We start from the raw sequence: 10,016 nt of genomic DNA on the forward strand, positions 1-10,016 counted from the left end.
ACACAGACGCACAGACACACACACACACAGACACACACTCACACACACACACACACAGACGCACACTCACACAGACATATACTCACACACACACACACACACACAGACGCACAGACACACACTCTCATACACACACACACACACACATACGCAGACACACACACACACACTCACACACACACTCAGCCATAGAAACAAACCACGATTTGGAATTTGCCGTATCTCCGGAACCGTATGTCGTACAAACTCGGGGGTGGTACCGTTGGAAAGGGCGTGGCCACATTTGGGGGGGTAGGACTTGGTTTCATCTCTCTACCACCTTCCTAGCCCAAGTTATTCCAGTAAAAGTAAGATGGCAAAATTTGCCATCCTGCTTTTATCCCCTTAATCTAACCCTAACCCTAACCCCTAACCCTAACCCTAACCCTAACCCTAACCCTAACCCTAACCCTAACCCTAACCCTTTATTCCTCTCCTAAACCCAGCCCGAATCCCAGTCCCTCTACTCCTAACCTCAACCACCCTACCCCTAACCCCAACCCCCCTCCCCTGCATCCCTCTCCTAAACCCAACCCTAATCCCAGCCCCTCTATTCCTAACCTCAACCACCCTACCCCTAACCCCAACCCCCCTCCCCTTCATTCCTCTCCTAAACCCAACCACCACCCTCCTTCCCCGACACATCTCTTTCTCCCCACTACCTCTATCATCGACACACAATTTCCCCTTTCAGGCCTCTGTACACCCATGGGGGAGGGGAGGACGTCGGTGGGGGTCACTGGCGGTGGGGCCCGGTCCCCACGACCTAGACGCAACCCCAGACGTCAAGCGAGAGTGGAGATCCACGCACTCCCGAAGAGCGTACTCGACTGCCTGGAGCTAAAAGGGACGGTGCCCTCCGCCTGCCCCCCCGATGACCCTCCTCCTCTCTCTTCCTCCATAGACTCTTCACCCCTTCCACAAATGTTGGATAACTCTCTAGAGCACAGACAGCCATACAGCAATGTAGCTCTTCCATGCAGTAATACCATTTCATCTTTTCCACTTTCAGATTCATCAGCTTCTCAGCAGAGGGAGCCAGAGTTGCTTGCTGCAGAGCCCTGCGGAGCCCAAACAATCGCTGAGGTGGATAAAAAATCAATGACGATGAAGGGCAAACGGAAAGCTAAGCTGAAGCCGAACCCTTACTTACCATCTGAGATATCCACCTCCCGCCCAACCAGGGTCTCTGCGGCTGCACCTGGCTCCCCAAGCCGCCCCGAACCACACACACATCCACGAACATTTCGAAAATTACAGGAATGGTCGCTGGAGGTGCGGAAGAAGACGCTGATCGTAGGTGACTCAAACCTTTCTCGCATTCCTCCTTTTACAGACGCAAACATTCAAATAGACAGCTATCCTGGAGCCAACTTCCACCACATCACAGCTATATTAAAGAAAATTCCAACATGCCACACCACAACACAAGTAATTCTCTCAGTCGGTCTCAATAATTGTTTAGCAGAACACGACATCTCCACAATCACTAAACAGCTACAGCAGATGTGGAGCACTAGTCACATCACTTTTCCCAACGCCACTATATACATTCCAATAATAAACTTCTCTCACCAGCTGGACCACAGGAAGAAATCTTTGCTCACCAAACTCAACAATGTTATATCATCTAAATACACCTTCATCCCGGAAATTAACCCGCTTTTATTTCAGACGCAGACAGACAATATACACTGGACTGGCCCGGTGGCCGAGATGTTGTTCAGGTACTGGAAACAGCAATTAAACTTGTAACGGGAGTAAACTGTTCCATTACACCTCCCCCCCATCTGTCAAATATCACTAACCTCTCTGCCGTTTTCTCCCTCACAGCCGCACAGCTGGAGATACTGGAAAAAGGTCTTACTTTCATTCCAACACCCAACCCACCCACCCGACTGGAGCTCAGAGGGGATCTCCACACTTTCCACAGGAGGCTAAAATTATTGGATCATTTTCAGGGATTGCAGAGGCGGGAGCCTGTGCTCTTCACTGGGCCGTCTCACTGGCAACCACACACTGACACTATTTCACCCGCTATATCACAGCTTATCCATAACAATAACCACGCACTCAGACACTGGCGCCCCCGCTCACATAGTACACCCAACATTAGTCAGGAACAAAAACACATCATTAAATCATTAAGTAATTGCAAACACATAGTTATAAAACCAGCAGACAAGGGGGGTCAAATTGTCATACAGGACAGGGATAATTACATATTAGAGGCACACAGACAGTTAAACAACAGCACATATTATAAAACATTACAACATCCATTACAATTAGACACACAAACATTAGTTAGGCAAATAACAGACCAACTTTACACACAAAAATTCATCACTTTCAAACAAAAACAATACCTGGACGGCCCGGATGAGCCCAGGCCCCGCCTCTTTTACCTGCTCCCAAAGATCCACAAGCCTCCTGGGACGTGGACGGTCCCCTCTGTTGTTCCGGTCGGCCGTCCCATTGTCAGCGACTGTGGTTCAGAATCCTATAGAATAACAGAATACATAGACTACTTTATCAATCCACTCTCCAAACTCCACCCTAGTTATATTCAGGACACCTACGATTTTGTTAATAAAATAAGAAATCTCCATCTACCCAATCACACTCTCCTTTTTTCAATAGACATTGATTCATTATATACTAACATAGAAACCCCACTTGGCCTCGCTGCCATACAACACATGTTCAGTAAATACCCCGATCCTTCCAGACCCGACAGTCATATTTTACAGTTGCTGCACCTTACGCTCACGAGAAACGACTTCATGTTCAATAACCAGCACTATCTCCAGCTGTGCGGCTGCGCCATGGGCCGGAAATATGCACCTGCATATGCTGACATCTACCTGGCCCATTGGGAGGAAACGGTATTCACAAAGTTATCCATCAAACCCCTTCTCTATCTCCGGTACCTGGACGACATCTTTGGCCTCTGGGACAGTACACTGGAAGACTTCAACACATTTATGGATACACTGAATTCACACCACCCAAAAATAAAACTTAAACACAATCTACAACCAGCAACAGTGGAGTTCCTCGATACGTGCGTCTTCTTCCGCAGCTCCAGTGACCAGACAAAGACACTGGCCACTAAAGTATTTTTCAAGGAAACAGACCGCCACGCACTCCTTCACAAAACCAGTTATCACCCCAAACATACGTACAGAGGCCTGATAAAATCCCAGCTGATACGCTTCCACAGAATCTGTTCTTTTCCAGAGCACGTGGAGGAGGCCACCAGGACCCTTTTTAGTGCGCTGAGGACCAGGGGCTACTCGAGGCGCTTCCTTAGGACCATTAAGGCAGAGACCAGCCGGACATTTAAAGAAAAATACAACAACAACTGCCCTCGGCCGCCCGGTCCCGCCCTCGTCCCCTTGGTAATGACATATTCAGAGAATTTAAAAGGCTTACTGTCTACTCTGAGGGCTAATTTTGAGGGGGCGAGGGAGGGCTGTGGCGTGCTGAGGGACTGCCGGCTGATTTCTGCCTACAGAAGGAACAAAAATTTGAAAGACCTGTTGGTCCATTCGGACATCAACAAAAATAACCAGCAGAACAGGGAAGCGCCTCGAGGCTCGGGGATTGGTTTTATTCGTCTCCCCCATATTTTTAACCCCTTTGCCAAGACGGGCATCAACCCGTTGCAGGCCTTGAACCCCACAACCAGAAATACAGTATATGCAATCCGATGCAAGGCCTGCCACAAACTTTATGTGGGGGAGACCAGACATGAAATAGAAACTAGAGTAAAACAACACCTTTATAAAATGAATAATGGGAGTGGCACAAGTGTCCTGTATGAGCATTTTAAACTCCATGGCCAACACAATGTTGAGAGTATGGGCCTGGAAAGCAATAGGGATTGGACCACTGTTCAGAGACGAGCCGCAGAGAGGAAATGGATCCATCTCTTAAAAACAATAGAACCTACAGGACTCAATGAAAAGTACAACTGAGGGATCCATTTCCAGTTGGTAAAGTATGTTTTTAGTATTTATTAGTAATACTGATCTCCTGATCTCCCAGGGCCTCTTTCCCACAGGAAGTTGACTGAATCACAGTGCGGCTGGGAAAAAGGGTTTTTATTGCTACTTTTATTTTTATATTATCTTTTTAATATATATTATCTACTTATTTATTGATTCAGATTCAGATTTTATTTTCTTAGATCCCACATTCTTAACATAAGGATGGACACTTATTTTAAATATTTTTGTATTACATTTTATGCATGCGTTTCTCTGGTTTTATGAATTGAACTGAGCACTTAATTTGATGTTTGTATGGCACTTTTATACTAAGCACTTACTTTTATGTATTTTATTATAAGTGTGCATTTTTATCTTAAAGTGTTTTGCTCTTGATTTTATAGGGGAGGTGGGACCCCTCCACTTTTAAATTTTTAAAAAAAATGTTTTATCCATTTATTTATTCCCCCCTCTTCTCTTTTGTAATGTATATATGTGTATATGTATGTGTATAGATGTGTATGTGTATATGTATGTGTGTAGGTATTTATATATATATATATATATGTGTGTGTATGTGTGTGTGTGTGTATATGGATGTATGTATGTTTGTGTGTATGGGTGTGGGTACATATGTATGGGCATATGTACATATAGATATGGGGGTTGGGTGTATATAGATATATAGAGATATATATATATATGTGGATGGATGCTTTTTATAGAAATACACATATATAATTATTTTTAACTCACAGCCTGTATTCCATAAGGAACTCAGCTCGCGGATATTTTATCAACTCCAAACATAGTGTCCGGATGAGAGACCCTGGGAGATCGGAGCTTATTGATAAAAGAGGTATTTCCTGCGGCCTTACCTGCTCATGGGCCCAATGGCAATGCATGTTGGACGGGTTTTATCCAACCTACAAGGTTTTAGTGGGAATTTTAATACAACAAATTTATAATAATTTTTTTTTTTTTTAAAAAAAGCCAACATGGTCCCTGGATCTCCGAGAGCCCGTGCCCCCCGGAGCACCCCTCATTGGCGGGGTGCTGCGTCCAAACCTAACCTAACCCTGCCAGTGCCTCGGGGCTTCAGGGAAAATATTTTAACCATTTTAAAAGGAAAAAAAACCCCCTATTTGAAAGTCACTTTTAAATATTTTATATATATTTTACCTTTTTTATTTGATATATTAACCATCCCGATTTCAACATGTATTGCACACTTGTGGCCATTCCCATCCGAGTTCCCCCCTCAGCCACTATCTTAACCATTTTAACTTGATTTTTATCTCTATCACTCTTTCCCTCCTCCTCCTTTTATTACCTTTTTGAAAATAAAAAATAAAAAATACCTATATATTAATCCTCCTTTAAAATAGCTTTTATCTAGGTGTGTATATATATATATATATATATATATATATATATATATACACACACACACACACATATACACATTTGTTGGATTTTAGGATGTTTTTATTTGTTTTTTTTCTTTCTTCTTTTTAATTTTTTAATTTCCATGCCACCACGATGTCCCTGAAGGCAACCTCCTTTTATGGAGAAAACCTCATGACCTGGCTTGACCAATCACAGGATGCCAGGTCATAGACACAGCCCCAAACATTTTAAACTTTTTTCTATATATACAGGACAAACTGGCGGCCATTTTTATTACCTCCTGAAGAAGCCAGTTAATGGCGAAACGTTGAGGACCTCCATCTTTTTATCTTATTTATTTCGGGTTTTTTTAAACAGTGATTGTTTTAAGCAGTTTTTAGCTCACAGCAGCATTTTAACAGCTCCACCACAGCAGAAGTGACAACCCATAAGGAAGGAGCCCAGGAACATCTTATGGGGTGAGTGATGGACAATCTCTTTTTTTAAAGCGTGTGCACACTGAAGACTTCCACTCACTACCAAGATGATGGCACTCCAAGATCTTCGTCGCTGCTGCTTTTAACCTCTGGATGGTTTTTAAATTTATTTAAAAACCAGGTGGAAGCCTTTGGGAGGGGGGACTTTTGAAATCACCCCCCCTCCCCTTGCAAGACTAGGCCCAAAAACCGCTGTCGGGCCTTGGAACTGTGAGTTTTATACACTGTATTAATGTGCAATCACCTTTTATTGTTTTATTAATTTGCTTTTACTTTTTTATTCAATATTTTCTTATTTACATTTTAAGCCTTTTATCTCCCTTTCTTTCCCCTTCCCCCCTCTTTTATAACATCAAGTTATCTCTTAACTCCCATCTCCAGCAGGATTTGGATGTACTACTTGTTTTAATCTATTTCTTTTATTTTCATTAATTACTTCCCTTTTAGGGCCTCCTCCCGATTGCTCTGGTGGGGGCGGATGTCAGCTGGGATTTCTTTCCATATTTCTCCAGCTCCGCAGCAATATGAACATCATTACTACAAACAGATTCACACCACTTTCTTCTTTTCCAGTGGGGGGGAGCGGGGAGCATATTAAGTGCTTGCCCGGTCCTCCCCCCCAGGGAGTAAACAGTAATCCACCACCATCACATAGACTTACACCGGAACTCCATCTACAGACAAAGAAATATTTCAGATTACTTCAAGCCATCCACCATGCAGAAATTCTCAATAACACATTCAGTAAAGGAAAATACCCACAAGGCATGATGCATAAAGTTAAAAGACTCACCTCTTTCATTAAACCAGCCTCTCCCAACAGCTTAACATTTGATAAGGTCAAACAAAATACAAACACATGGATGCACAACAATATGATCATTCTTATGGAGCACTATGACCAGGTTATTGCTGCGGAGCTGGAGAATATCCCCCCCTACAGCCAAGAGGCTTTTGATAAAGCTGTCCAATGGGGGAGAGTGCGATACAGACGGAAGTTGACGTCCTCCTCTTTGACCACCTTGGGGGACCTCCTAACAGAGGGGCCCCCCAGGGTGGAGGACACACCCCTGGCTCGACTCTCCCCCTTGGACTTTCCTCCATTGCCCCAACCAGGAAACCCACCGAATTCCAGCCATCATGATCCTCCTGCCTCCCTCAAACCTCATTCCTCCCCTTCAATTCCTCCTCCCACCCCGAACCCTAATCCTTCTACCCCTAACCTTAACCACCCCACCCCTAACCCCAACCCCCCTCCCCTTTATTCCTCTCCTAAACCCAGCCCGAATCCCAGTCCCTCTACTCCTAACCTCAACCACCCTACCCCTAACCCCAACCCCCCTCCCCTGCATCCCTCTCCTAAACCCAACCCTAATCCCAGCCCCTCTATTCCTAACCTCAACCACCCTACCCCTAACCCCAACCCCCCTCCCCTTCATTCCTCTCCTAAACCCAACCACCACCCTCCTTCCCCGACACATCTCTTTCTCCCCACTACCTCTATCATCGACACACAATTTCCCCTTTCAGGCCTCTGTACACCCATGGGGGAGGGGAGGACGTCGGTGGGGGTCACTGGCGGTGGGGCCCGGTCCCCACGACCTAGACGCAACCCCAGACGTCAAGCGAGAGTGGAGATCCACGCACTCCCGAAGAGCGTACTCGACTGCCTGGAGCTAAAAGGGACGGTGCCCTCCGCCTGCCCCCCCGATGACCCTCCTCCTCTCTCTTCCTCCATAGACTCTTCACCCCTTCCACAAATGTTGGATAACTCTCTAGAGCACAGACAGCCATACAGCAATGTAGCTCTTCCATGCAGTAATACCATTTCATCTTTTCCACTTTCAGATTCATCAGCTTCTCAGCAGAGGGAGCCAGAGTTGCTTGCTGCAGAGCCCTGCGGAGCCCAAACAATCGCTGAGGTGGATAAAAAATCAATGACGATGAAGGGCAAACGGAAAGCTAAGCTGAAGCCGAACCCTTACTTACCATCTGAGATATCCACCTCCCGCCCAACCAGGGTCTCTGCGGCTGCACCTGGCTCCCCAAGCCGCCCCGAACCACACACACATCCACGAACATTTCGAAAATTACAGGAATGGTCGCTGGAGGTGCGGAAGAAGACGCTGATCGTAGGTGACTCAAACCTTTCTCGCATTCCTCCTTTTACAGACGCAAACATTCAAATAGACAGCTATCCTGGAGCCAACTTCCACCACATCACAGCTATATTAAAGAAAATTCCAACATGCCACACCACAACACAAGTAATTCTCTCAGTCGGTCTCAATAATTGTTTAGCAGAACACGACATCTCCACAATCACTAAACAGCTACAGCAGATGTGGAGCACTAGTCACATCACTTTTCCCAACGCCACTATATACATTCCAATAATAAACTTCTCTCACCAGCTGGACCACAGGAAGAAATCTTTGCTCACCAAACTCAACAATGTTATATCATCTAAATACACCTTCATCCCGGAAATTAACCCGCTTTTATTTCAGACGCAGACAGACAATATACACTGGACTGGCCCGGTGGCCGAGATGTTGTTCAGGTACTGGAAACAGCAATTAAACTTGTAACGGGAGTAAACTGTTCCATTACACCTCCCCCCCATCTGTCAAATATCACTAACCTCTCTGCCGTTTTCTCCCTCACAGCCGCACAGCTGGAGATACTGGAAAAAGGTCTTACTTTCATTCCAACACCCAACCCACCCACCCGACTGGAGCTCAGAGGGGATCTCCACACTTTCCACAGGAGGCTAAAATTATTGGATCATTTTCAGGGATTGCAGAGGCGGGAGCCTGTGCTCTTCACTGGGCCGTCTCACTGGCAACCACACACTGACACTATTTCACCCGCTATATCACAGCTTATCCATAACAATAACCACGCACTCAGACACTGGCGCCCCCGCTCACATAGTACACCCAACATTAGTCAGGAACAAAAACACATCATTAAATCATTAAGTAATTGCAAACACATAGTTATAAAACCAGCAGACAAGGGGGGTCAAATTGTCATACAGGACAGGGATAATTACATATTAGAGGCACACAGACAGTTAAACAACAGCACATATTATAAAACATTACAACATCCATTACAATTAGACACACAAACATTAGTTAGGCAAATAACAGACCAACTTTACACACAAAAATTCATCACTTTCAAACAAAAACAATACCTGGACGGCCCGGATGAGCCCAGGCCCCGCCTCTTTTACCTGCTCCCAAAGATCCACAAGCCTCCTGGGACGTGGACGGTCCCCTCTGTTGTTCCGGTCGGCCGTCCCATTGTCAGCGACTGTGGTTCAGAATCCTATAGAATAACAGAATACATAGACTACTTTATCAATCCACTCTCCAAACTCCACCCTAGTTATATTCAGGACACCTACGATTTTGTTAATAAAATAAGAAATCTCCATCTACCCAATCACACTCTCCTTTTTTCAATAGACATTGATTCATTATATACTAACATAGAAACCCCACTTGGCCTCGCTGCCATACAACACATGTTCAGTAAATACCCCGATCCTTCCAGACCCGACAGTCATATTTTACAGTTGCTGCACCTTACGCTCACGAGAAACGACTTCATGTTCAATAACCAGCACTATCTCCAGCTGTGCGGCTGCGCCATGGGCCGGAAATATGCACCTGCATATGCTGACATCTACCTGGCCCATTGGGAGGAAACGGTATTCACAAAGTTATCCATCAAACCCCTTCTCTATCTCCGGTACCTGGACGACATCTTTGGCCTCTGGGACAGTACACTGGAAGACTTCAACACATTTATGGATACACTGAATTCACACCACCCAAAAATAAAACTTAAACACAATCTACAACCAGCAACAGTGGAGTTCCTCGATACGTGCGTCTTCTTCCGCAGCTCCAGTGACCAGACAAAGACACTGGCCACTAAAGTATTTTTCAAGGAAACAGACCGCCACGCACTCCTTCACAAAACCAGTTATCACCCCAAACATACGTACAGAGGCCTGATAAAATCCCAGCTGATACGCTTCCACAGAATCTGTTCTTTTCCAGAGCACGTGGAGGAGGCC

At 45.3% G+C, this 10,016-nt stretch overlaps 1 protein-coding gene across 2 annotated transcripts; it reads left to right on the forward strand.

The window, feature by feature from the left end:
• Positions 1 to 5,495: 5,495 nt before the first annotated feature.
• LOC124054163 (formin-like protein 7) lies at positions 5,496 to 9,275 on the forward strand. 2 transcript variants are annotated; one of them, XM_046379819.1, is made up of 3 exons: positions 5,497 to 5,902; positions 6,042 to 6,130; positions 7,769 to 9,275. In XM_046379819.1, the coding sequence occupies exons 1-3, from the start codon at positions 5,898 to 5,900 to the stop codon at positions 8,509 to 8,511; spliced, it is 837 nt and encodes a 278-aa protein (XP_046235775.1). In that variant the 5' UTR covers positions 5,497 to 5,897; the 3' UTR covers positions 8,512 to 9,275. The 2 variants fall into 2 exon arrangements, with proteins under 2 accessions (XP_046235766.1, XP_046235775.1); XM_046379810.1 differs by having other exon boundaries at positions 5,496 to 5,902; positions 6,042 to 9,275.
• Positions 9,276 to 10,016: the final 741 nt, after the last annotated feature.

This window comes from Scatophagus argus, chromosome 3, assembly GCF_020382885.2.
Source record: "Scatophagus argus isolate fScaArg1 chromosome 3, fScaArg1.pri, whole genome shotgun sequence".
Lineage (NCBI taxonomy): Eukaryota > Metazoa > Chordata > Actinopteri > Scatophagidae > Scatophagus > Scatophagus argus.